Here is a 27619-nt window from a genome sequence, read left to right on the forward strand (position 1 = left end):
AAGGATTCAACGATGACTCTAGGTTTTTGGCTTGAGCAACTAATTGGATGCTGCTGTTTACAGAAATGAAGCCCAGAGAAGAAATAAGTGGGAAGACATGTGGATAAAGACTTCAGATTTGGAATAGAGACACTCTAAGGACTTCCATGGCCCTGAAGGATGGAGGTCTGGATGCTTCACCCCAAGGGGGTCCCCTCTCCCCACCTGATTCTATTGCTTCCCACCTCATCCTTCAGCTTTTTTGTGTGTCTGTGTCTAACTTCCATTCTTCCTGTTGCACTTGGGAGTGCATGCTTCTTTCATTTGGAGGGAGAATTCTGTCTCAGCTCCCTTTAACTGCCTAAGTTCCTGAAATTCTACCACTAAATTCATACTGTACTTGTGTTCATTGAGAATCCACTATGGTTAGACACTGTGCTGTAAGCTTCGGCTACATTATTTCATCCAAACCTGCTAACCACTCTTTCCATACTGTTAATATAATCGTAATAATAGTGACCAGTTAATGAGCTAAACTCTTTACATGAATTATATTTAAATCTCACTCAGAGAGGTGCCGAGGTGACTCAGTCAATTGAGCATCCAATTCTTGATTTTGGCTCAGGTCATGAGCCCAGGGTTGTGGGACTGAGTCCCACACTGGGCACTGCACTGAATGCAAAGCCTGCTTAAGATTCTCTCTCTCTCCCTCTACCCCCCTCCCCTGCTCTCTCTCTCTCTCTCAAATAAAAAAAAAAAAAATCTCACTGAGAAATAACCTGCCCAGTTAGTATTGAGAATGGGATGAGAAATCTAGGATTGTCTCCAGTACACCAGACTCTCTGGGGGCATGAGAACTGCCTGGCTGATGAAAGGCAGGAGATATTTGGATGCCTTTTCCCCCTCACTCATTCTTTCCTAGATGAAGCACAGAGACGTCCTTCCCTGAGTGCAGAGAGCAGGCACCCCTGATGACACCCTCAGGTCTGGGCAAGTCTGCCCGTTTGTTGGGGAGGGCACAGTTGTCATAGGAGCTACAAGATCCTTAGAGGGGTTGCCTGGTATCATAGGAGGGGGGTGCCCACCCACATAATGAGAGATCCTGCTCTGTGACACAGAGAGATGATTCTTATATGCCCCATCCTCTGAGAATGGCTTAGTTGTTTGTATGTGTGTGTGTGCATTTGTACAGGAACTTGTGTGCAAAGAACCTGGTGATTTGCACACGTGTGCAAGCCAGAACACGCCTGCCTTCTGTGCATTTTCCTCAGAAAATGTGTGTGTGATGTGAGTTATCTGTCTAGGCCCTCACAATGGCAAGTAACTTGTACATTTTTTCATGTGTGTACCTGTGGGTGGAGTTCACGCAGGATAGAAAGGGCCTGGCCCCAGAGTTGAGTTCTGAGCTCAGCTCCCCACTCTTCTTGTCTGTCCCTAGCTCCCTGCATCTTCCCCACCTCCCCTCATGCTGGGCAGAATGCCCTCAGCCTGTGCCGGCTGGCACACATGCCACATGGTGCCTGGCGCGCGTCTGGGCAAGGATGACGCCCCCAGGCCCGGCTGGGATACTAAGCCACCCGCTGCCTCCCCCACCTCCAGAACGGAGCGTCCCCATCCCGTCCCCTTTCTCAGCCAGGGACGCGGGGAGCAGGCGGGGACACGGCACAGACAGATACAAACACACAGATGCACCCAGAGACGCCCACAGGCGTGTGCCCCATAGAGGCACAGGCGTTCACACAGACTCAAGCACATTCGCATACACACTCACACACGCACATTCACACACACCCAAAGAAATTCGTGGGCACTCACCACTTGCACAGATCTCGGCCTGAGTAAACTCTAGGTACCGGCCTAGCCAGTTAGGCGAACGCACCCGCTGTCTCTGTCCGTGGTGCTGAAACCAGATCTTTCTCCTTACCGAAGGACAAGACAGGGAAGAAGAGATCAGAGGAGCCCCAAGATGGGCGATAGAAGACAGAAGGAATGGAGGAGAGAGAGGAGATGAGAGGGAGAAACTCACAGATAAAGGAGAGAGAGAATCTAAAGGATACCGTGGGAGCCAAGGCGGGGGGGGGGGGGGGGGCGGGGTGGTGGTGCCCAAACACCAGGACTAGGAGAAGCAGGTGAGGATGAAAGGTGACCTCAGACCCTATCCCTGCCGAAGTGCAGACTTAGGGTCTAAGGACTAAGACTTCGATGCCATTCAGGGCCAATTATGGAAGATTTTGGTAAGAATACCATGGCAGGTGGGGGACCCTGGATGTGTGGTTTCTGTGGCCTCCAAGTGTCCCTTTCCAGGTGCCTTCTTGCTCTGGAAGACCTTAAAATTGTAGGGGAAGGAGACAGACACTAAAAAAGTTCTATCATAACCCTGAAAAAAGCTCCCTACCTGATCTCTATTTGTTCATTTGTTTGTTTTCTTTCTTTCTCTCTCTCTTTTCTTTTCTTTTCTTTTCTTTTCTTTTCTTTCTCTCTCCCTTCCTCCCTCCCTTCCTCCCTCCCTCCCTCCCTCCCTCCCTCCCTTCCTTCCTTCCTTCCTTCCTTCCTTCTTTTTTTTTTTTTTTTTTGAGAGAGCAAGAGGGAGCAGGGAAGGGGTAGAGGGAGAGGGAGAGAGAATCTTAAGCAGGCTCAATGCCCAGCAAGGAGCCCAGCATGGGGCTCGATCCCATGACCATGAAATCATCACCTGAGCCAAAAGCAAGAGTTAGCCGCTTAACCAACTGAGCCACCCAGGCGCCCCTCCCCACCTGATTTCTTATCCCAATTTGTGTTGGGCAAGTGGACAGCAATGTTGATCTGGATTTGTTCTGAGGATTGTAGGGATTTAGTGACTGCTTAATGCTTATCCACAGATTGGATTATGGGTTCCTATCTCCCTCTCTTGACATAAAAACTTCTCTCTGGTGGGATTGACTAGTAGGGATGCTCTCCTACCAGCAGCCCCTTAGTTGTGAAATTTATGGAATACGAGGAATGCCCAATGTCCTTTTCAAAGACCAAAGGGTTTATCATATAAAAACTAGCCAAGAGGGAATAAAGGAAAGATGAGAAAGGAAAAAAGGAGGAAAAGAGGGAGAAAGGATGTGTGAAGATGGATGAAAGGATGAAAGAGGAAAGGGAAGAGGAAAGAGATTGGAGAAAGGAAAAGAGGATGGAGGTGCAGATGGCAGAAATGAGAGAGGGCACGAGTCACCCAGACATACTCCAGTGTCCAGGGAAAGGGCAGAAGTATGCCAGGTGGAGCAAATTGCTTCCTGGGGGCCCAGATTAGACTGGAAGTCCAGGCTGGTCCTGCAGCTGTTCACAATGATATCCTCCATCTAGAGCTTTGGGCTGGGAGACCCCATGGGCCAGGACTACAGATGTGAGCAACAACTGCCCTATCACAGAAGATGGGATCAAAAGCAGTTAAGTCTGTGTGTGGGTTTCCTCAAGTGCAAGATAGGGACAGTGAGTGCCTTCTTGGGGGTGTTTCCACCTATTTGCATATAAGCAGTGGCAGCAAGAGGGAGCAACATGTATGGGCATCAACTGGAGAGAGGGTACTGAGTTGACTGACGGAGAGGAGCAGGCAGAGAAAAGAGGCAAGAGAGAAGTGAGTGAAAAAGAAAGGATAGTGTTTCTAAAGTTTTTTTGACCTCATAATTATTCTCCTTTTTTTCCTACCAAGAGAGAAGCCAGGCTTAGGATACAAGCTAGGCATATGTGCCTCAGTGTCCTTGTCTATAGTATAGGTATGATGACAGTCTCAACCTCATGGCGTGAATGAGATAATTATTAGCTTGTGTAAAACGCTTCTTTTAAGTCAGTTATAGATACATAATAAGCTCCACATATATGTTATTTCCCATTGTTGTTAGATCTTGGTCTTGCACCGGAATCAGTAGGGAGATTTTTCTTCGTGTTTAATTAGACTTTCCTGCCAAAGCCTTAGGTCTAACCTATAAGTCTTCTTTTGGGCATCATGGAGAGCAGTGACTTTCCAGCCCTTCAAATTTGCTTCTGAAGACAGAGAGAGCCAGCAGATTTTCTGGGGCATGGAGGGAGAACCCCATGGTAAAGTGACAGGGTCTAGGGAACAGGGTACCCACCAAGGATTGTCAAGGATGTTTTCCTGGATTCCTGAAAAAGCTGGATCCTGGACCTACATCAGTGCTTCCCTGCCCAGACTGGAACCTCAGCACTTCACTATTTAGGGCTGGTGCCCCCAAACAACTCAAGCTTGTACAGGTGTGAACATGTGGGTCATTTCTTCCAGATTGCTCTTCCAACCCCAACACCCCCCCCCCGCCTTTTTACCTACCCTTCTGCTCCTTTCTTCTGAGGAATCCAGGTAAGAGGAAAGAAATTCCCTCACTTAGAGGGGTGGGATTTCTCCACCCTGCACAGGCAAAATAGATGATCTCATTCTGGAGGTCAAGGAAGCATGTGGGGACTGGCACAAGGAGGGGTGAGGGGTGGCAGGGCAGCCCCATGTCTTCCCATTCCCCCCAGCTCCTGTCTCATCACTGTCACCATTCAATCATAGCAGATGGGCTGCAGCTGTGAGCGCCAGCCCGGCACACAGGCTGGTCCGTGCCACTTGGGAGAGAAGGAAGAGAAAGGGAGGGAGGGAAGGAGGAGGAATGAAGGGAGGAGGGAGAGAGGAAAGGGAAAAAGAGGAGGAGGAGGAAAAGGAAGGGAGTGGAGAAGGAGAGAGTTTGAAGAGAAAGGGACTTGGTACCCTTTATGCTTCTCTCTTCCCAGCAGGAGAGCAGAGGCCAGGGCTGGGCTCACAAGCTGGGCAGTGCCAGGCGAGATGGGCATATGCCCTTGATTACTACCAGGACCGCAGGCCAAGCCTCCGCAGCCGCCACGGCCTCATAAATCAGTTTTTAAGTAGCAACCACATGGACATTTCCCAGCTGAGAGGCCTGGCCTCTGTCGGCCCAGCTAGGGCAGCCCTCATGGAAGGGCAGGTGCCAGGCCAGGGCATGGAAAAAAGAGAGGTGGTCATCAAGGCTTGGTGGGAAGTGAGATTGGAGCCTGTTCAGGCAAAGTCTGGGGGCAGGGTCTCCCGCCAACAGGGAGTACGAAAGAAGGTGATGAGTGGCTGGCAATGGGTCCAGAACCCCCTGTTGGGGCTCCTAGACCTTGTCCTGTGTTCCCCTGGAGAAATGCCTACAGAGGAGGATGGCATTGTTACTGGAACTCCCTCTCCCCCCTTCCCATTAAGAATAGAGTCTGTGTGAATGTGAGGGCAGTGTGTGTGCTTGCGCCCTTGGGTATCTGAATGTGCTCACTGCTCCTGATGCATAGGAAGGTATCTCCCCAATATCTAGCCCAAGGCCAGCAGAAACCAAGCATCCAGTAAGATTGCTTGAATGAATAAGTGATCCAGTGAGAAGGGGGACAGTTAATGTGTGTTCCCAGGAATGGGAGGATTTATATCTGAGTGTGTATGATGGCCAAGTCTATGTGTATGTGTATATGTGTGTGTGGGAGGGGGGATTGTCTGTGGATGCTCTGGGGAGATCTATTCTGACAGACATCCCTCCACACCCTCCCTTTCAGCCCTCCCCTGAGCCCTGATTCTCCCCTTCTGAGGACCCACCAGTAACACAGCAGCTCCTGAATTCCACTCCCCCCAACCGATCAATCCCGTGCTTGGCACCCTCTTCTGCAGGCCAGCGTTGGTGGCTGGGGGTAGGGGCATGGGGAGTGGGGGAGTCCCGCCCCTGGAATGGCGGGCAAAGCGGGTGGGGTAGGGGCGCCCAGCCTTCTTGCGCCCAGTGTCTCCTCCCTGGGTGAACAGATGTCTCGGAATTTTAGATGTGCTCTCCGCCCCTCCTCGCAATAACTACCCCCACCCCCAGCTGGCACTGGCTGTGGCGTAGCGCCCTCCCCTCCCCCACCTCCGAGAGCAGAACCGGCTGATGGATCGGGGAGCGCGGCCGGAGGCCCTGGCCCAGAGGCGGGGAATGCCCGTGGGGTCGCGGCAACCGGCTGGGCCGAATCCCCGAGGCTCCTGGAGCGAAGAGAACCGGGTCGGCGCTGCCCCCGCCTCTTGCCTTCTTTTCTCGTTCCTTCCCATCTTCCGCATCTCCTCAGCCCTGTCTCTCCTTCCGCGATCTCCGGTCTCTCCGTCCCTCTCGATCTGTGCCCCACTTCACAACCCGTCCCGCCAACCCGCCAACCGCGTCTATGCAAACCCTCCACACAGAGCCTCACACTTCGCGACAGAAACTCCTCCTGGCAACTTCGGCGGAATTCTTCCCTCCAGAGACCCCCTTCCCTGCATTCCGTGAGCCACCCCACCCCCAACTGGCCGCCTGCCTGCCCTCTGTGGAAACCCAGAGTTAATCCGGAAAACATAGAGGGAGGGCTGGAGGGGAGTGGGGATCGAGATTAGGGAGGCCAAGGATACCCGGGTTGGCCCGGGTTTGAGAGACACCCAAATTTTCTAATCACTGCTAATTAAGGAACAATCCAATTCCGTGGACCCCCAACTCGGGGAAGGGGGCGGGACCCGCTGAGGGCAGGAGGGGGCCTTGGCAGGGTTTGGCAGCCGGGGGTGGTGCCAGGCACCCTCCCCCACCCTCCCCCCACCCGCCAGCATTCCGAGGTAACAGGCATTTGTTACCCAGCTCGTGCCAGGAGCGATTGGCAGGTTCGAGTAGGCACAGTCATTCCGCACACAGATGTCCCTGCGTTCGCTCTTCTGATATGAATTCTGTCAGCTCCGAATCTGAGGGAGATGAGCAGACAGCCCCACAGACAGAGTTACAGACAGACAGAGCGATTGTCTGGAGGACACAGAACTCCACAGATATTTATTTTTCTTCTCTGAAAAAAAAAAATAATGAAAGAAAAATAAGAAAGACCCCCCACAAATTTGGGGGGACACATCTGAACTCCTGAGTGTGGCCCTCACTTTTTCAATCCTCCGGGGTTGCATGCCCACACTTTTCCAGGCTCCCCCAGGGCCCCGCAAGTCATCCCTGAACTTCACATTTGAGTCGTTGCACCCAGAACCACAGAAGTCTGGGATATCTGCTTCCTTGCATAGGACCCAGAATTCCCGAATCCCTGCAAGTTCTAGGAAAGCACCAACCTGGTGCAGGTTCCAGCATTCTAGAATCTCTGAAATTAGAAATTCCAGAACTCTCGCCCCTGGGTAAATTGTGCCCAGTGCTCAATTATTGTATCACTGAAGAGGGGGGAGTGGGTGCTGTCCCATGTACTGGAATGAAGGGCCCCACATGCCTGGTCCTCACCAGCCGCCCCCACTCCACCCCCTGTCTTGGCAACCAGCCAAAAACTCAGCCTGCCCTTTGAATTAGGAATGCAGAAAGGTCAAGCCCCCTGACTCCTGCCCCTTTCTGGCACTCCCTTTCAGCTCCAGTTCCCATCCTGACCCTCCATACCTGACCTGGCCATTCTGCCTCTGCCCGCCCCAGCAGCTGTGGGAGAGAGCTGGTTGGTCACTGGGCATCTGTGAGCAGGCTGGGCATGAAGAGCCGCTGGGGTTTGGTTCTCCCTGGGCAGCCTGTACTTCTGGAAGAAGGGGAAGGCAAAGGGGCCAGAGAAACCCACTGACATCAGAGGAGAGGGGCACAGAGGGATTTGGGTCGTGTTTTTTTTTTTTAATCTTTCTTTCTTTCTTTCTTCTTTCTTTCTTTCTTTCTTCTTCTTCTTCTTCTTCTTCTTCTTCTTCTTCTTCTTCTTCTTCTTCTTTTTTTTTTTTTTTTTTTTAAAGAAAAAGCCCCCATCCTGTGTCATCATTTTTATGGGATCTGCAATTCTGGCAAAAATCTGTCTTTAATTTAGCTGTCCATATAAAAATCCTCACTGTATAATAATGAACAGATGCCATGGAATTTAAGCTGGAGCCTCGGCTCCTCCCCGCCTTCCCCCCGCGCCTGGCACCGGGCACCGGGCACCGGCTGAGTGGCACAGACTGGCACCAACACGGGAGCGAAGGGTGGGCAGGGGGCGACCTGGGCTCAGCGCCAGGGCACTGGGGTGGTGAAGGGGTGTCCAGGCGCTGGGCTTGGCCAGGCGGGAGCTTTTCCGTGGTGGCACCAAGGGAGAAGTGTCTGAGGGATTTTTCTTTTTCTACAAAATGATCAGTAGTTAAGGGTTTTGGTTTGGTTTCGCTTAAGGGCTCTGTGGTCCTTCTCAGGTTTGTTTGTTTGTTTGTTTTTTCAAGGCACCGCCCTCCCCCAATATAAATCCAAATATTTTCGAAGTTTTAACTGAGTTGTGTTTAACCCTTCCCGTGCGCGGCGCCCCCGCCTCGGCCTCGGAGCCCAGCCGAGCGCGAGTTGGGAGTTCGCTGCAAGCGGGAATCGTACCGCTTCCGGCCGGCCCGAAGCCTCCGAGGTATCCCGGGCGCCCGCGCCTCCCGAGGCTCCCGCGCAGTTCCCGCAGGGCAGGAGTACCCTTTTGCCCTCCAGGAGTGAGGCCCGATGTGGCATCTGTTCGGCGAGCAGGAGAGACGAAGGCAAGAAGGAAAGCCCCACTTCCCCCATACCAATTCTCTCGCTTTTCCCTAGGGAAAAGAGAAAACTCTGCGAGTCAGGTGTCCCCCACTGCCTCCGCCTGCGGTCGAGAAACCAGGCATCGGCTTGGGATTGAGAGGTTGGTTCTGAGCCCCCCACCCCCACCCCCACCTCTTGCCTTTAATGCGACTCTGGCGAGAACAGATGTCCCAAGCCGGGCGGACTGCCCAGACCCCGCCCAGCTGTGCCCTTGGCGAAGACTTGGCTGAGGGTAGGAACTGGCACGCGGGTCCCCAAAGGGGCTTGGGGGCTCCTTCGCCCCGGCGGGACATGACCTGGCAGCCTCGGCCTCCTGGCCAGCGCAGCCTCGGGCGGGAGGCGGAAGCGCCCCGGAAAGACCCGTTCCTAATTCAATTAATTCCAAAAAGAGGAATGAGAGGAATACGGAGGTGGAGAGAAGCTAAGAAAAAGGTTTGAATAACCGAACACCAGGCACACACTCAGGGTATGGAGCCCTGCAGCCCCAGTGTGTCTGGGGAGTCGGCACTGCCCTCCTGCACTCTAACAGGAAGGCGTGTTAGAGCCACACCCTGGTGCACATGTGGGCAGCATCTCCACCCAAGACGGTACCCCAGCTTTCTTGGCACAGCCAGTGTCTAGGGGTTCCCTTGTCTTTTCCTCTCTGAGCGCCCAGCTTCTCCTCACACCAGGGGGCTAACCCCCGTTCCCCCCCCCCCCCACCTCCCAGTCCCTGCCAGTCCCTGGCATCTCCCCCTGAGAAACTGGTTGCCTTTCTGCCCGTGAGCCCAGCCTTCCTCTCAGTCCTCTCTTGCTGGCACTCCCCGGGCAGGCTGCTCCCATCCCAGGGCTTTAGGATAGAGAAAGTTTCAGAGAGCAGACCAGTCCTTCTGAGGTGGCTGTGCCCTTTCTTACCACTTCGCATCAAGGAAAACTGTCCAGAATTTTTAAAGATGCAGGACAGAAAGGCAAGAGGCTAATTCAGGATTTAGGAGAGGAACAGGCTTTTCAGATTTCTCAAAGTCCAGGTCCTTACTTACCTCCCCTCTGGGTCTGTGGTCGGTGCCTTCATGCCCCAGCCTTAGAGAAAGAAAAGTGACGACATCTTCAGGCTGTGAGCTGGGAAGCCTGTTGTGACTGCTGAGGCCCACCTGCCCCCTTCCACATCTCGCAAGAAGAAACTTTCTCCTTTGAGCACATAAGAGCAGGTCAAGTGTGGAGTCCTGATCTAACCCCTGTTGTGACATGAGGAGCCTGGGAGTGGAGGCGGAGGCCAAGCCTGGTCAGGCCTGGCCCACACTGTCCCTTTCTTCCCACCTTCCTTGAAAACTAAACTGTGGAATCTAGAATTATCCCTCGGTCTCAATGTCCCCTCAAATCCAGATTTCTCCTCCAAGGAGCAGACAACTTCAGGTTTAAGATTCTGGGGAAGAGAAGAAAGCCAAGGTCATCCAAGAGAGAATGAAATCTCTGACCTCTATGGGCAATTCTTGCATCGTCAGGCTTGTGAACTTTCCCATAAAACAGAAAGAGAGGGAAGCAAACACAGCCCGATGGAGTTCAGGGAGTGCCAGGGCTTCCCTGTTGCTGACTCCCTTGGGGTTTAGTTTCCCTGGACTGTACTCAGTGGTTTACTGTGTTGTCCTACGAGGTGATGATATCAGAGCTGGGGGTTCACTGGGCATCAGGGACTCCCGGTCGATTGTGGCTGGTTAAACAGAGAGGAGAAGAGCACAAGGCTTTTTTCTCCCTTTCCCCTTGATGGACAAATGGCCTGGACTCAGAAACATCTCTGTTTCCCTGCCATTTCCAAATGCTTGACTTCAGATGGGGGTGGGAAAATCAAGGGGAAGATGCCCTCCTGATTGATCCCGGCTGCAGCTTTCAGGTTTCCACAGCCCAGGGGTTGAGCTGAGCCTCTGCTAGTGCGTGCTTGGAGATCCCGCTGCTCAAGCTAGGACAGGGAGGGCGTCCTCTCTAGGACTTCTCCCCTTGCCCCCTCCCTACCACTGCTCTGGCCCCTTTTAGCTTTCTCCCTCTCCCCCACCCTACACACCTCCTTCTGTTCCTGGAGCTTCTCGGTGTGTGTGCGCGTGCAAGCGGGAGAGCCAGCTAGAGAAAACGACCTGCGAGGGGGAGTTTGGGGCTGCGTGTCCTCCCGCATCTTCTTCTCCTGCTCATCTGGCCATCTCACCAGGGAAGTTGAGTGTTGGGAAGGGGGTGATGGGAGGATAGAGCACAGCTAGAGTGCAGCCAGTATGGGGGAAGGGTCAGGAATTGGGGAAGGGGTAGCTCACGTAGTCGCTGGAATTCACTGGAGGCAGAGGCAGAGGCATTGGGGATCCCAGCCCCAAAAGGGGCCGGAACACCTCCGCCTGCCTTGAGGTGACCACAGGTGCTGTGTCTCGATAGTCATCAACATCTTTTGAAAGGAACTGGAATCCACCTTTCAAAACCTAATCGTGCCGCGTGGAGTAGCTGGAAGAGTAAAGTGTAGGAGTCTGGTCTGGCCAGGGAAGCCACGTGGAGGGGTCTTTTGCTTCCGGCCCCAAGCCACCTGGATGCCACCCAGCCCGGGACTTCAGAACAGCTTCTGGGAAACAGGCTGAGTGGGAGAGAAGCCCAATTAACCTTGTTTCCAGGGCAGGATAAGACTCAGGCCTCAGGATGGGTGCCGAGTTCTTTTTCTCTCTAGTTGTCCCTGCCAGGCCTGTCCCATGCCATGAGCAGACCAGACTCCAGATTTGAGTCTGGGAGTCGCGCCTAGCTTCATACATCATGGAAGAAGTGGGGGGGGGGGGGGAGAAGGTGGATCAAATCCTTTCTCCCAAGAATAGGGGTGACTCAGAGGTTTATTAAATCCCCTTAGACCACTGACAGAGGTGAATGCTAGGTCGAAGGGTCCACTTCTTAACCTCACTTTAGATATATGATCCCATAAGAATTCTAGAGTGAAATTTTGAGAGGATTCCAGTGAAATTCTACAAAAACTGCAGGAGAATTCCGCCCAGAATTCCAGCCGGGTATCAGGAAGGGCCTCTCGTGGTGCCACGCTCCCTGGGGCCGTCACAAGCGGCCTCCGTCTGCGGCAGGCCGGAAAGCAAGAGACTGGACGAGAGTCAGCACCGGGGCGCGAACAGCTCCCAGCCTCCTGGCCTCTGTCTACCCGAAGCAGTCCTCTGGTAGAGAGAGGGCATTGTCTCCACTGGTGAGAGTGTTTGGAAGTGGTCACTTAAGGGAGGCACCAAGCTGAAGGTCAGACAGTATAATCCGATCTACGCTTTTACATTTAAAGCTTCCTTCAACCAGCTTTTCCTTTCACAATTTTGTTATGGCGCTCTCCTTTTTGGGGGGCCTTGGATCAAATCTTTAAAAGCCTTAGCATCCAGCCCCAACAGTACACCGCCCATTTCAGTTCTAAAACAAGCAACAGTGTTGTTGTTGTTGTTGTTGTTGTTGTTGTTGTTGTTGATTATTTAAGGAAGCAGCGTTGGAAACAGTCTCCGTACTCCTAACCGTGTTCGGGCTTTGGGATGTTAGTCTTTGGGACTTAGACCCCTCCCCTTCAAATATTCCAGGGGTCCAGTGGGCACCGATGTCTAAGGGAGGGTCCTTTCAGGGAAGTCAGTTCAGAGATACCTGTGCCCCTGAGGCTCAGAGAAAGAGAACTGTGAGGCTGTCTTCTCTGAGATGAGGAAGCAGCTTAGGCAGCACCAACTCCTCTGTGGTGCCCTTTTTCCACCTCCCTAGGTTGAGGGCTTTCCTCTGTCTGGAGCTGCACCAGGCAGGAAGGAAGTTGTCCAGATGTGGACCAGAAGGGTTCCTGCTGTCCTGTCAGGGGAAACTCATGGTGATGTCAAGCTCCACTGTTCCAGGTGGGCACCTAGGTTCAGACCCTTCATACAGCCTTGGGATGTCCCTGCAACCTCATCAACACCACTATAAATTTTAATATTCTTGAGGCTAAAAATGGCTGATTCCCCTGAGTCTACTGAAACACAAATTTAAGACTACAAAGACTTCCTACATTAATATTTCATCCTCATGACCTTATAATTTTTTTATTTAAAAACATCCCTGTCTGGCTCAAATGGTTGTCTCTCTATCTCCCTGCACTTGTTTTTTGCAACAGTGGGCAGAGGGTTGTAAAATGACTGGCTGTTCCCAACTGGGTCATTTTTCAGTGAAGAAAAGATATTTTGTTCTCAAAGGAGGTGCATGTTTGGGAACTGAAGGAGTGTAAGGAGATTAGTACAATGCTTTGTGCTAGGAGAGTGTGTAAGTCTGTGTAAGGTCCGGGAAGGGCAATGACTGTAGCTGTTTTGGTGCCCAGTGGATGGGTGTGAGGAAGGCTGTAGGGTGGAAATCCCTCCCAGGAATGTCCAGGGTCCCTGTACCTGGCCTCTGCACAGTCACTTGACTCTGTCTCCATCCCCCAGAGCCCCAGCTCAATCCCCCAAATGAAATGAGGCCACTGTGAGAAACCGGGTCCGGCTTTGCATCTCATTTACATAAATATTTATTAATCGTCATTAAACTGAACAGAAACACGCAATGCACTTCGGGTGTCCGACGGGAGTTTCATCTTCGCTACAAGAGGAAGGTAAAATTGCGTGTGAGTGTGTGGGTGAGTGTGTGGGTGTGTCGCTTGTGGGTTTGCATTTTTGCATCGTGTGTTTGGATGCCTGATCTCCTGCCTCCGGTAGGGAGAGGTTCTCCTTTTGCCCCCTTTTCTGAGAAACTTCCAGAAGGAATCCTCAGCCCTCTCCCTGCCCACCTGCTAGCCAGAACCAAGAGGAGGCTTCAGACAAAAACCTCCTCTCCAGTCATCGGAAATGGCCGGCGCCTTGCGCCCACCGAGGCACAGTCGGGCAGGGGCGGGGCTGTCCCCAGGTCTTGGTCTCCACCCTCAACCCGGGATGAGGCTTGCCTGTGGGGAGCGGGGGGTCGGCGAGGTCTCCTCCCCTCTGCCCCCGGACGCCGGCGCCGGGCCTGCGTGTGCGTGCGGTGTGGTGTGCGTGTGTGTGTCTCTCATGCAAACCCTCCCTCCCCAAACCGACCCCCCCAACAGTTTGCCATTCCATACAAATTTGGAAACAGATTTTTAAAAAACAGCATGACGCACAATGGGGACGGGGCGGGGGAGGGCAGTGGCACTGGGGCCCCAAATCTCCGAGTCACTGATTGTAAGAACCTGGGGAGGGGAGGGGGCGGCGCCGGCCCCCACTTCACCAAAGTGCACAGATCCGCGCTTGGGCGGCGCGGCCCGCGGGCCGGGAGGGGCATCCCGGGGCCGGGCCGGGCCGCTAGGCTCAGTCAGAACCTCCTTGCATAGATATTTGTGTCTTTTTATTATTGGTAGTAGTATTTTTTGCCTTTTATTGCTTCTAAAAGTTCTTACTGCGTTTTCTCTCCGATCCGGACTCTGCGTTCGGCCTCCGTCGCCTCTTAGCTTTTTTTTTTTTTTTTTTTTTTTTTTTTGTATGTTTGTTTGTTTGTTTTTAAAAAAGGAAACGGGGAAAAACGGATTCTAGTTACAAATTGTCTTGGCCTCTCTCTTTCCTCTCAATCCACACTTCCTCCCGCCAAAATTAAAATCACGAAACGCTGAGACTAGGGGTCGGGGAGAGGGTGTTCCAGGTCCAGGCTGGAGCGCCCTGACTTATGCCCTCTTCAAGAAAGAGGGGGCGCCCGGCTCCTTTCTGCCACGGCAGCTCGGTGTCTGTTATAATAATAATGATAATGATGATAATAATAATAATAACAACAACAACAATAGAGGGAAAACAGTATCCCACAGCTCAGCTGCCCCCTTGCCAATGCCTTTGGGCCTGCAGAGGGGAAGGGGAGGGGGAAACCTAAGTGTAGAGATTGGGAATGGGGGGTGGTCTCCAGGGAGTGCCCTAAGAGGGGTCCCTGGAGAACTACCCCTGGGAAAGAGGAGGAAACCCCTTGGGGAGAGAGAAGGCGAGTCCCCTGGGGTAATCGAGGCTCCTGGGACGGGCCACCCACTGGTAAGAGGACTGCACTGCCCGGGAGAGGGTCAGTACCGGCGGCCCGCTCCCCGCGCCCGGCGCCAGGATAGGTGGGGGTCCCCTTGCGCTCGGGGGGCTGGGGACAGGGGTGCGGGCAAAGGCAAAAGAAAAAGAAAGGGGCAGGCGCGAGGTCTCAGTTATGGAAAAACGCATTGAGCTCCTCGTACATGGGGCCCCGGTCGTGGTGAAGGTGCATATCGTAAGACAAGAGATTCTCCGAGTGGACGCCCCCGCGCACAGCCGACGAGCCAAAGACCAGCCCGTGGCCCGTGGGCCGCGAGCCGGGCAGCGCCGAGTAGTGCATAGAATAATGGTAGCTTTTCTCGTGGTCGGGCGACGAGTCCTGCTTGAGTGAGAAGTTGCCATTGAGACAGAGCGGGGGGCTGAGCGGGCCCTCGTACTCGGAGCTGTTATAGTCCGGGCTCGCGCCGCCGCCGCCCGCCGCGGCATACAGCGTCTCGTAGGCGGCGCAGTAGCCGTGGGTCCGCAGGGCGTGCGCCGCGCCGCCGCCCAGGCCGCCCGCCGCCTGGCACTGTGCGCCCGCCAGGCGCGAGCACGGGTACGGGTAGGGGTGCATGGCAAATGGGCCACCAGAGCCGTGGAAGCGGCCCGTGCCGTCGGCGCCCTGCTCCGTGAGGAAGTTGCGCGAGTTGAGCTGCAGGCAGCCGGCCACCAGGTTGGTGGTGGGCTGCGATAGACCCTTGCACAGCGTCTGCACGTAGGACACCAGGTCGGGCCGCTTGCCGGAGCGCAGGATCTCCGAGAGCGCCCAGATGTAGTTCTTGGCTAGGCGCAGCGTCTCGATCTTGGACAGCTTCTGGGTCTTGGAGTAGCAGGGCACCACCTTCCGCAGGTTGTCCAGCGCCGCGTTCAGGTCGTGCATGCGGTTGCGCTCCCGCGCGTTCGCCTTCTGCCGCCGCAGCTTGGAGCGCTCCAGGCGCGCCTTGGTCATCTTGCGCTTCTTGGGCCCGCGTTTCTTGGGCCGCTCGCCCTCTGCCTCGTCCAGCCCTTCCTCCTCCTCCTCTTCCTCCTCCTCCTCGCCCCCCAGCTCGCCTTCCTCCTTGACCTCGGCCAGCGCGGCCTCCGGCACCTCGTCTGCACGGAGAGGGACTGGCTTAGCGGCCCGGGCTGGCCCCGGAGCCCCGGGCCCTGGCGGAGGCGGCGGCGGCGGCGGCGCGTCGCCCTTGTCGCTCCTCGGTTCGTCGTCGTCGCCGTCGCCCCAGCTGGCGAACTTGGGCACGTCCGAGAGGAGACCGGGCTCGCTGAACAGGCGGGTCAGCATGGTGCCTGAGGGCGCCCCGCGGGCGGGAAGGGGAAACAGCACTGAGTGAGGGGCACAATGGGGTCACGCCGCCCCCCCCCAACTCGCCTCCACCCCCAAGTCCCGGTGCCCAGGGTGCCCTGGATGCCCACCTCCTCCTCCTGCCCCGCCCAGAGCCGGCCCAGCCCTGCCCCGGCTACCGGCCCGGGATCTCGGCCCAGGCCCTCTCCCCAGCGCTGGGCCCCGGCTCCGCCCCTTGCCTGAATGAGGGGCCGCTGCCCGCACTCGGGGCTTCTCCGGGTCAGGGCAGGGACCGAGTCGGGGCGTTAGGAAACAGACATCTTCGCCGGGGGAGGCGGCGCGCTCGCCCTGAACGCCGGTTCTCTCCTGGCGGTGGAGGAAGGCTGGGCGGCCGCGGGTGGGGACAGCTGCCCCGCACGGCGGCTCTGGCGGCCCGGGCCCCTCGACCGGGCTCCCCCACCCCTCCCGCGGCTCTCACCCCCACACTCCCTAATCCAATTTGCAACTTGGCCGCGCGCCGCCCTCGGCCCGGCCCCCACCCCCGCAGCCCCAATTCCAGAGGCGGGAGGATCGTCTCTAGCCGTTGCGTCCCCGGCTCCCGGAGCCGGCTCCGGGAGGCGAGGACCGAGGAACCCGGGCGTGGGGAGGAGACGGAGAGAAGCGAGCCTCGTCCGTCTCCCCTGCGGTCAAGGACCCCTTTACCCCCTTCAAACTGCCTCCCTCCTTCACGACTCTCCAGATCTCGTTGTATTTCGGTACTGATGGTGGGGGGGGGGATCGAATTTGTTTTCTTTTTTCTTTTCTTTTCCTTTTTTTTTTTTTTTTTTTTTTTTTTTTTTGGATGGTGAAGAAAGGTCGCAGGTTCCTCCGGGACAACCATGCGGGGGGGGGGGTCCCCATCTCAGCTTCTTTACTCCCCCCCCCCCCATGATCTTGCTTTTCTCCCCAAGCCCATCGCAAGCAGAGACGCCTCCCTCCGTAGCCCCTTGAGCTGCAGCCCCTAGGGGAGAGGGAACCCTGGGCGCCTCCGATGCCCACCCTATGAGGGGGCATCGTCCCAGGAAGGGGGGATTTGCGAACCCTCTTGTCGGCCGAAGCAGCCGCCCTCCCCACCCCCCCGCAGCCGGCGGGTCAGATCTAGCTCCCTTTCGGACAACTTACCTCGGAGAGGAGTCAAGGGGAGAGGGGAGGGGAGGGGGGGGAGGGGGGCAAGAGAGAGAGGGGGGAGAAGAGGAATCTTCTCGCTTATTTCATTGTTCCCCCATCTTCAGGGAGCGGGGGCAGCGGCTCCTCAAGGCGGCGGGCGCCGGCGTCTTCAGAGCGCCATGCGAACCGCGGAGCGAGTGTGGCATCTCTACCAGGCGGGGTACCAGCCTCTATGCCAGGCCATATGGGCTTGGCACGTCACGGGCAGCAGCTATCACATGAGAGACGGTGATTGGCATGCGTCTGCATTGGGGGAGAGCCGGCTCCCCCGGGACCCGCCGCCATCTGTCACTCTCTACTCCAAAAAAAAAAAAAAAAAAAAAAAAAAAAAAAAAAAAAAAATTAAATAAATAAAGGAAATAAATAAATATCTCTGCCGCCCTCCCCTCCCCGCCCAACGCAGGGAAAGCAGGGATTGAGAGGGAGGTGGGAGGAGTTGCCCCCCTTGGATATAGAGCCCCCCACATGGGAACAATGGGGTGACAAGGCTGGCAACTGGGGGTTCGTGGTGGCCCCCAATTCTATCTATGCTCTCTCCAGGGTCCTGCTCTGTCCATTTCCTCCCTTGCAGGCCCCCAAAGGTGGGTCAGGGACGAAACCTCAGGTCTGGAGAAGGGACCTCTATGCTTGCCCCCACTCCCTGGGAGGATCCCCTCAGTCACAAAGGGACAGCTGAGGCCCCCTCCCAGGGTGGGCGTGGGGGGCGTCCCTAGCCCAACCCCATAGGTAGATGTTGGCACCATGCCATCCCTCATCCCTGTTTGCCCCTCCCCCACCCACCCTCACGCACACACAACATATGTGGCTGAACGAAATTCAAACCAAGGGAAAGACAGAGAAAAGGAAAGACTTGCCTGGATGTCTGTGCCTCTGCATGGGCGTGTGTGTGTCTGTGGGGACATGTGTGTATATCTGTGGAGTCAGCCTATGGGAGAGATTTCCTTGGGTGTTTGGGGGCATATGTATGTTGGGGTGGGGGTGGAGAAGAGCCTCTAGGATAAGCCTGTGTACCCACCATCAGGAATGAGGGAGAGGGTCTCAGTCTGGATTCCTAAACCAGAAATCTCTGGCTCACCCCCTCCCTCATGTCCTCCCCCTGCTAGACAAGCAACCATCCCACCAGTGGCTTTCTCTCCTGGCCTTCTGACTTACTTATTTAAGGGAGGAGGAGGGGGCTGGGCTGGAAAATGCCTGAAGTTCCTAGAGAAGACTCAGCATTCTCCTCCCCCTACAAAAAAATACTGAAGTCAACTCCAACAGTCTTGAGAGGGACAAAGGGGAGGTGAGTCAGACAGGTGTCTTGATAAAGAAGGAAATGGCTATTTTCTCTTACAGCTCACCTTTTAACTCTCTCACTGGGCCAGATACAGATGCAAATGGCATGAGTTGAGGGAGGTAGCTTTAGACACACACAGACACACATGCGCGCGCGCGCGCGCGCACACACACACACACACACACACACACACACACAGACGCACACACCTCTGTTCCTCATCCTGTGGTGCAGAAAGTAGAAACACACCCTGACTCAGACAGATACATGTGTGTGAGCAGGTAATCACAACCAGGTGAGAGAGACGCTTGCCCACACCCTGATTCAGCATTTGTGTGTTTCAGACCCACATTTCCTGTCCCTTCCCATCCTCCAGCTTACGTATGCACAGACAACTTCAATTATACATTAAGCACACACACTTGGATGTCAAGCATGTTCCAAGCACTGTGGTGGGTGCAATGCTGAGCAAGACAGGGGCTTCACTCTCCATCTGGGCACATACAGTTTTCTCCCTGGGGAAGCCTCCAGAGAGGACCTTGGGCTGGTAAGACACTGATTGGATGCTTGGTAGAATGAATCAGGTTTTAGACAGAGGTGCATACAGTAGCTAAGGAGGCCTTGGAGAAGGGGGAGGCCGGTGTCTGAGGCTCTCAGAGATAGTTGGCCAGGAGCTAAAAGGAGCCTCAGAACGAATGGCCCCAACTCCTCCTTTTGCCAAGGTCTGTAGAGAGGGACTGTCTTTGTCCAGGAACACACGAAGGGAGAGCAGAACCCGACCTAGGATCCGGGGGCTTGACTCCCAGCCAAGTGCTCCTTCCACAACCCTACAGTCTGCCTCAGGGGTCTCCAAGGATGAGAAGTTGATGCTAAGTCTTCCACCATTCTTGCAGGGATCCTAGGTCTGGGAAGGTAAAATCTCACCTATGGCAGATCGTCTAGGGCACTCTGGGCATAGCCAGAGAGACAGAGGCCTATGAGGTGGGGTAGAGACTCAGGAATGCCAGCCAGCCCCTGTCCAAATTTGAGTACAGCCTCAAAGGCTTTATTGTCTCTTTACTGAGGGTGGGGTCTTCGATCCCGATAGGGGCCCCTTCTCCTCAAGGCCTTGGCCATGTGATATTTGAGTTACATTCATGTGCTTTGGACTCTGATTTCTGCCCAACCCCACTTACTAGCTTCAAAGAATGCTGAATGCCTTGAGCAAGTTGCATAAGGTCTCTCAGTCTTGATGTCCGCATCTGTAAAATGGGGATAATTATGCCATACCTCCTGGAGTTGCTGTTAGTACTAAATGGGTTAATACACAGGGCCAGCAATATAGTAGGCATTCAACAAATGCCATATCTCATTTTTATTAAGGCACTTTGTAAACTGTAACATGCTTTACAATATTAATTTCTTGCACATACCCCCATACACATTCAGAATGCTTTGTCTATATAGGAATTGAGTTTTTGGTGAATTAATGGGTGAATGAATGGATGAGTAAGAGAATGAGTACCTCCTTGGGGGAGAAAGACACCCTCTGCCTTCTCCTTTGGACACTGAGGGATTGGGTTGAGCCACCTAGGGTCTCACAGACCCCTACCAGCTTTGCTTTCTACTCCAGGCAGGAAGCAATACCTTGCTCAGGATAAAGGAGCCCTTGGGAAGTCTTTCCATCCCTCCCAGCCTCCTGTTAAGAATGACCTTGGCTCTCTAGGTCTGAGAAGCCCCTCTTAACCCCCCGCAGGAGGAGACCTGGGGGTGGGGGTGGGTATACCTGAGGGCACGGGGAACTTCATCCCTCTTGGTCTGTTTCCTGCCCCTGTCTTTTCTTCCTTCAGAAAAATGGAACAAGTTTTTCTCACTCGACACGTTTCAACTTTTTTTTAGAAGATACAATAAAAAAACAGGGGAAAATTGGAACAGAGGGAGGTGTGGGATGGGCCGGCCTCAGACATAGGCTTGGAAGAGGTACAACACACACGTGTCCACATCCACACGAACAAGCACGAACATACAGAGACATACATGCTCCTCTCTGTTCACCCAGAGATGCGGAGATGCAGTGACGGAGAGACAGAAAGAGCCAGAAATGGAAGGAAGGAGACGGAAGGAGAAGGACACCCAGAGATGCCATCTGTTCCTCCCCCTGGCATTGGGGGAAGGGAGTTGGTGAGGGGCCTAGTCCCCTCTGGGTCTCTGAGAGGAAAAGGGGAATAGTGGGTACCTCAGCCAGGCCTGGAAGACTCCCATTTCTGCTGCCCACCCCCATGGAGGGAGCTGGGAGCTGAGGGTCTGAGGTTCCCATGGAGACATAGCCCCATCCCAAGGGAGGCCACAGTCTGGGCACCTAAAATGGCTGCCTCGGAGGGGTGGCGGCCATTTTGTGCAGGCTTAGGTCCTGATGGGGGGGCGGGGGGGAGACAGGCAGAGACAGAGGGAGGGGACAGGTCATTCCTGAGCAGTCTAGGGGAATCTTGCTCAGGGGACAGGATGAGTGTTCTGTAAAACTGCTCTCGTTACACCCCGGGCTCCACCAAAGTACAGACATACATATAAATCTGTAAAAACTCCACTCCATGCTGACACCCGGAAGGACACCTAGCCAGCCGCCACCACCACCATGCCCCAAATAAGACTGGTGGGGGCAAGTGTGCTGGAGAAGGAGACTCGATTTCCCACCAAAGTGCCAAGCCGTGGGGAGCAGGTGGATTAGAACCCAGGTGTCCGTTCTGTGGCGGAAGCCATCTAAGGCCACGTCCTGGGGCCTCCCCCCGCTGAGGTGGGCGGGCAGGTGAAGAATGAAGGTAGGAGCACAGTGAGGAGGGGGCAGCCTGTTCTCGTCACCCTCATCTCTGATTTGAGGGGAAGGGCAGGAATTTGGAGATCCTCTGAGGGCCCGGTGCTGCTGGCATTAGCTGTGCTGTGGGGGGAGGAGGAAGGGGAGGGGGCAGGCTGGCACTGCCCAGACGGCGCCTGTTCTATCCGTTCAGGATGCTTGAAGCTTCCTCCTGAAGCATGAGAGCACCTGCCACCCCCTTCCCCATCCCCCTGCCCCACCTCAAGTCCAAAAGGGCGTTGGGGGAGGGGGACCTGCCGCTTCTTCCTGGCTCTGGGGTGGGCACCTGCCCCGCTACCCCCTCCCCCGCCCGCCGCAGTGTTCTGGGGAGCGGCGGGCACGCCAGATGGCGTGGCTGAGAATGCGGCGACGTTGCCGGGAGGTGAGGGCTGGCACGGGTGATATGCGGCTGCGTGCCTTGTGGTGCCACGGGGGAGGGGGAGGGGGAGGACCAGTGAGGTGTAGCCCCCCTCCTCCGTGCTGACCTCCTGTCCTGACCTCTAGCTCACTACCAGGATTCTCCTTTGCCTGAGCCCTGGGCTCCCATTCTGGGCCTAGGCCCCACCCAAAGATGGGTGGGCACACACCCATGGGGCCAGGCATGGTGCTGAGAGTCCTGAGGCAGAACTCTGCTGCACCCTTCCCCCTCTCCACCCTGCCCCCAACCCAAGACAGAGGGTGATGGGGGAGACCTTCCAGTCCTTCTGAAAAGCCAGCCCCCTCAGGATTGTTCCCTTGTTCCAAGAGTAGAGTGGCCTTTTGCCCCATAACCTTTGACTTCTGGCTCCTGAGCCCTGTTTTTCTAAGAGTTGCTTCCCTGATGGGCACTGGTCTCTGGGTCTCTGAGTCTCCCTTTCATCAGTCATCCTCATTCCTCACAAGGACGATTCCTGGAAGGACACCTCCTCCTGGGAGCCTTCCTGGAAACTCCCCAGGCAGGACAGCTTCCGTGCTTACCACCTTCTGTTAGGAGGATCCATTTACCCATCTGTCTCCCTGACTTGACCACAGTGGCTACTTGTTTTATATCTCAATACTCCAGTGCTTCACAAAGGCTGTAGTGAGTTGGCACTCAATAAATGCTCGCTGCATTAATGCCTGGCTGGCTAAGAGAGTTTGAGGGTACGAGCCTTTCTCCAGAGAATCTCCTAAAGCAGCAAGACCCAGGGTTCCTGGTGGAGCTCAGGACCTCCAGACCCCTCCTCCTGTCTTTTGCACAAATTTCATTCTGGGGAGCTGAGCTTGAAATAGGGGATCACAGATATCCCCCCCCCCAAAGTGGCCCTCAGAGGGCGTGGGTCATGGAGGCTGAGACTGGAGGGGCTTGACCCTCATACTGGGCACCAAGCTCTGGTTCTGAGGTCACAGAGGCCCCAAGGCGCCTCCCTCACTAGAGTGGTCCCTGCCCAGCTGTAGATCCCTTGCTGCAGCCTCCCACCTCTTGAAGCCTCAGAGCCCCTCTCCTTTCTACTCTGACCCTGCAGGAGGCAACTGTAATTCCCTGAGGGGGCGAGAACTGAAGTCCAGGGACGAGGCTGAGTCCCACTCTGACTGCCTTTTCTTCTTTGCTGCTGCTGCTGCCCAAAGCCACCCCCTCAATATCTCATACCCCTTCTGTCTCATGGGCCCTGTCCAGGCCCTCCTCCCCTGTGAAGCCCTTACTGCCCTTTGAGCTTCCTGCACAGGATCAAGGCTACCCATTCTGCCCATCCTATCTAAAAAGTCGGATTTCAGGCATCTCCAGTGGCTCATCACTCCTAGGAGCAGGCCACACTCCGTAGGGACACCCCCGACCTGGCTGCCCCAGCACTTGTCCCTGCCTTGAACCCAGACCCTCAGCAGCTCTAAGCTGCTTGTACTTTCACAAGCCTTGTGCCTGTGAGCCTTTGTCCCAGTTGTCTGTTATGTCTGGAGCGCCCTCTCCCTTTTTCCTAGCCTTTTAAGCCTAAGCATCACCTCCTCCAGGAAGTCCCTCTGGGTTAGATGCTCCTACCCAGTCTCCTCTAATACTTTCTGCACACTTCTACATAGGCATAGGTATTGACCTTTGCCTCATGGGTCTCTCTCATCTGACAGCACGTTCCTCAAAGACAGGAATTGGGCCCAGTGCCTGGCACAGAGAATCGCCTCAAGAAATGGTTGTGGCACCAAAGGCCTGTCTGCCACTGTTGGAGCAGGTGTCAGTTCTAGCCCAGAAATTGAAGGCTGCAGCTGAGGCAGAACACCCACACACAGGAAGCCTCTCCTTGAAACCCTCCCTCCTTTGCCCTCAGCCTCGCCACCAATCCTGGAATTGACGTGGCATGTCAGCCTTCCTCTCTGTAAAATGGGCTTGATAATTACAATAAAACCAGCCTTCTAGGACTGTTGTAAGTGTCAAACAGGCTAACAGGTGTGAAAATGCTGCCTCAGCCCCTGGCCAGATATGGCTGATTCTGCCTCAAGCCCCTAATCGGCTTTAGCTTTAATTTTAAGGGTTTATTCATTTTTCAGAGACAGAGTGTGAGTGGGGAAGGGGCAGAGAGGGAGAGGGAGACACAGAACCCGAAACAGGCTCCGGGCTCTGAGCTGTCAGCACAGTGCCGGACGCGGGGCCCTGAACTCACGGACGGTGAGATCATGACCCGAGCGGAAGTCAGACGCTTAACCGATTGAGCCACCCGGGCACCCCGGCTTTAGCTTTTAAAAATCTTTGTTCCTGGAGCTCTGTTCGTCACATCTCTCTTTTTTTTTTTTTTTTTTTGAAGTCTATTTATTTATTTTGAGAGAGTGAGAGCAGGGAGGGGCAGCGAGAAAGGGAGAGAGAGAGAATCCAAAACAGGCTCTGTACTGTCAGCGCAGGGCCTGATGGGGGGCTTGAACCCACGAACTGCGAGATCATGACCTGAACCCAAATCAAGAGTCGGACGCTTGACTGAACCACCCAGGTGCCCCTCATCACTACTTCTTCCTTCTGCCCTTCCGTCAGCATTCCAGGTGAGCAGTCAGGAGGTCCTGCCCCTGCTACTCGAAGGCATTCGGATGAAGAGGGAGCTCAAGGTGGCCAAAAGAGCACTGGTCTTGGCAGGGTCTCGATCTTGGTTAAGGCACACAACCCTCTGCTTCTTCATCTGTGAAATGGGCCTAGCGCCACCTGCCCACTTGCTTACCTCCTTCAGGACTAACGGGAGGGGCTGAAAGGACAGCCAATTATGAAGGACACTTGGGGTGATTAGATCCTGACTGATGGGGATGGTAGCCCATGATGGGGCAGTGAAGGGCATCAGTAAAAGCAAGAGGACAGAGCGTGTGTCCTGGGCTGCCTTTCCTCTAGGCGGGCTCTGCTGTGAACTTCCTTGTGACCGGGGCATTTCCTGGTTTCCTCCCCTGGAGCTTCCTCCTCTTCTGGGTGTAGGGGGGCTTGTGGGGACCACGTACTTCTCTGATGCCTCTCTTGAGCCAGCATGGGTGGATGGGGCACCAGAGGCCGGCAGTAGACACAGGTGACTCACACCTGTGACAGTGCTGGTGCTCACAGGACAGCCCCAAGGGGCCGTGCTGGGGGGTGGGGTGTACATTGAGGAAATACCCAGGAGGTTTCTATTTGGCTCAGCCCCTGGGAGAATGGAGCCCAGGATAGTGTGAATGAGACTTAGCCATCACTTCCCTACTTCACTACCCTATAGGGTGAGCACAGGGAGGGAAGGGAAGAGTCTGGAGGTACCAACGCTCCATTTTACAGATAAGAAAACCACAGCACAGAGAGGAAAGGTAACTTGCCTGAGGTCACACAACTAATGAGTGACAGAGCTGGACCCCAATTCCTGCTTTGGGGTCCTTCTGTCCCTGGGGCCTCAGAGCTCTGTAATAATGTAACACGTAAACCACAACAATGTAATAATGACAATGGTGGGCATGATCTGTACCGGGCACAAGGTTTCACATGCATCATCTTTCCTCCTCACCATGACCTCAGAGGCAGGATTATCGTTAGCCCCACTTAAAGACAAGGATGCTGAAGCACAGAGAGGGTGAGGTCAAGGTTGCTGTGCCAAGGTCACATAGCTAGTATGCTGCAGAGGTGGGATTTGAACCAAGCCCTGACTCTAGGTCCTGGTCTCTCTTTCACTATTGCAAACTGTACTCTTTTCTTTGAAACCCCCACTATCTTCACACCGGGGAACAGCATCCCCTGTGATGAGAGGGAAAGGAGGGTGCCCAGGGAAGGACTATTGCCCCGAGTCTGCCCTTTGTCTAGGCCCTCAGGTCACAGGAGCCAGTGTCCTAGCCTGTGTCTCCACAGTTCTACTCATGGGTGGGTGGGAGCTCCTTCCAGGGAAGAGGCCGTCACATGAAACATGCTTCCCTCTTTCCTCAGCTCCTTCAGAAGGTGCCCTCCTTGCCCTTGCAGGTTCCACGAAGTGCTTCTTCCACCAGGAAGCCCTCCCTGATGTCATGTCACTCCCTCTTCTGGCCCCTGTCACCACGTTGAGGAGCACGTGGGGCTGGGCTGACCAGCTGGATCAGCTTTACTCTTCATCACCAGCCGCCTGCCACACCATTCTGTACCTGTCTGTAAAATGGGAATAAGGAGCCCTACCTCACAGAATCTTTGTGAGATTAGAAGCGGAGCGGCATCCTACAAGGAAGCATCTGGCACCCAGGGGGACCCTGCCACTCGCTCCTTCTCCTCCTTGTCCTTCTCCTCCTGGCTTTCTCCGCGTTCTCTCCTCACCGTCCCCGCCTGGCGCCTGGCACCGGGCCCGGCGAGCCCCAGCCGCCCAATCCCCGCTCGCAGCCTGACTTCCTGCCCGCCCGTCTCCCTCGGCACGTGCCCCGCGCCCCCCGGGGAAGCGCCACCTCCTGAGCGGCCCCGCGCGCGCCCTCTCGTCCTCAGCCGGGCTCCAGCCGCCGGTGACCGCACGGAAGGGGGTCCGGCAGGCGGCTCGCAGGTGGGGTCGGCGAGGGGGGAGGCGGGCCGGCGGCGGCGGGAAGAGGACGCTGCCCCTTTAAGGTGCCACCGCCGCGTGGCAGGGAAACAGCTTGTGCCAGCCCCATTCCGCCCGGCTCCGCTCGCAACAAGAAACACAATGCATAACAATCAGGCGCGCGCTTGGAGCCGTGCCACGCGGCGGGGGCGGGGCGGGGCCGCGGGCGGGGCGGGGGCGCCCGGGTCGCGACCCCCGACCGGCGCCCTGCGGCCGCGGGCGGGCCCGGGCCTGGCGCTCCCCTGCGCGGCCGCTCCGCGCCCCATTGAGGCGCCCCTGCGCCCCGGCGCCCCCCGCCTTGCCCCCGCTCGCCTCCCCCTCCCTCCCCGCCTTCGCGCTCCCTACAAAGTTCATTCCCACTAACTCTTTTCCAGGCCACTTCCCCCTCACATCTGACAATCCGGGGCCCCTCATTCTCCCAGTAATCACTCCACTGCACTAATTGCACATGCAAATATGCAAATGCGTATTAATTAATTACTATACTAATTAGTTCTGTGGTATTTGCGAGTAATAAATCATTGGATGGGAGCGAGGAAGCTGGAGACCTGGCCCATTTTCATTCTGCATAAAATTTTAATGGTCTCTCTGGCTGATCCGGGACGGCAGCGCGCGGAGAGGCTCTTAAAGGGCCAGTGGCGGCGGGAAGGGGCAGGGGCGGGGATCGCAGGGCGACCCGGGCGGGGCTGGTGCCCAGGGCGGCCTTGGCGATGCAGCCCACGCCCTGCAGAGGCGGTCTCCAGCGTGGGGTTGGCTTTTCCCCTTCCCTTCGGGGCTAAGTGTCCTCCTGGGTGGCTTCTGAGGAGAGAATCCGTGAGGGAAGGAGGAGGCTGAGCTCGTTTTCTTTAAGAAAGGAAAGAGGGCAAGGAGCTGTGAGAGGCCAATGCCAAGGCCTTTGGGGCCCCAGGGAGACAGAAATGAAGACTCCATCCTCCGGATGGCTGAGTAAACTGAGGCACTGGAAAGGCGGAGCTTAGTTCTCACTCTTGTCTGTCCTAGGGGAAGGGAGTTACTAGGATGGCCTGGGTGCCCCAGTCTTTCCATGTCTCTGGTGGGGGCCACACAGGAAAGGGGCCACCCAGGAAAGCCTCCAGCTTTCCCTTTCCACATGATCAAACCACTGCCCCGCCCCCGTGGGCACCAGCTGGCACCCTGGCAGAGCAGTCCTGAGCTTGAGTGGGCCCCCGGGATCTGCTTTATTTCCAGGAGGTAGTCAGGACCTGGGCACAGGGAGGGGTCTGGCTGCTTTGCAGGACCATTGACTCAGGGAGACAGCGGGTTGTGCCTCCGGATTGTGCTCAAGCCAGAGGATGCCAGAAGAGGGAACACTAAAGTAGAGACTGCAGGCCTGCCCTGAACTGGGGTCCCCAGGACCAGGGTCTCCAGTCTGGTACTGTGCACCTTCCAACCTGCCATCAGCAAGCCCCTGGGTGGGGCAAAGCCCAAAGGGGATCAGTGCTCTAGTGGGGCCAATAATAATAGCAACTAACAATGCTATTTATTGCTATTAATTAATTCATCCAACATTTATTGAGATGGA

General features: G+C 55.5%; 2 protein-coding genes across 13 annotated transcripts in view; one reads left to right on the plus strand and one right to left on the minus strand.

Annotated features, from left to right (window-relative positions):
• CDK12 (cyclin dependent kinase 12) overlaps positions 1–415 on the plus strand; it is a 92893-nt gene extending 92478 nt beyond the window's left edge. For all 8 annotated transcript variants that reach the window (XR_006196740.1, XR_006196739.1, XR_006196742.1 and 5 more), the window contains one exon: positions 64–415. The gene's annotated coding sequence lies outside the window, so the exon portion shown is untranslated. The remainder of the gene's footprint in view (positions 1–63) is intronic.
• A 13431-nt stretch (positions 416–13846) lies between these two features.
• NEUROD2 (neuronal differentiation 2) lies at positions 13847–22355 on the minus strand. 5 transcript variants are annotated; one of them, XM_042917041.1, is made up of 6 exons: positions 22070–22355; positions 20051–20108; positions 19461–19526; positions 18162–18237; positions 16965–17220; positions 13847–15808 (listed from the first exon to the last, which is right to left on the minus strand). In XM_042917041.1, the coding sequence occupies exon 6, from the start codon at positions 15801–15803 to the stop codon at positions 14655–14657; it is 1149 nt and encodes a 382-aa protein (XP_042772975.1). In that variant the 5' UTR covers positions 15804–15808; positions 16965–17220; positions 18162–18237; positions 19461–19526; positions 20051–20108; positions 22070–22355; the 3' UTR covers positions 13847–14654. The 5 variants fall into 5 exon arrangements, with proteins under 5 accessions (XP_042772975.1, XP_042772971.1, XP_042772973.1 ...); XM_042917037.1 differs by having other exon boundaries at positions 16965–17304; XM_042917039.1 differs by lacking the exon at positions 22070–22355 and adding an exon at positions 21334–21403 and having other exon boundaries at positions 16965–17304.
• Between the last annotated feature and the right edge of the window lie 5264 nt (positions 22356–27619).

Source organism: Panthera leo, chromosome E1, assembly GCF_018350215.1.
Source record: "Panthera leo isolate Ple1 chromosome E1, P.leo_Ple1_pat1.1, whole genome shotgun sequence".
NCBI lineage: Eukaryota > Metazoa > Chordata > Mammalia > Carnivora > Felidae > Panthera > Panthera leo.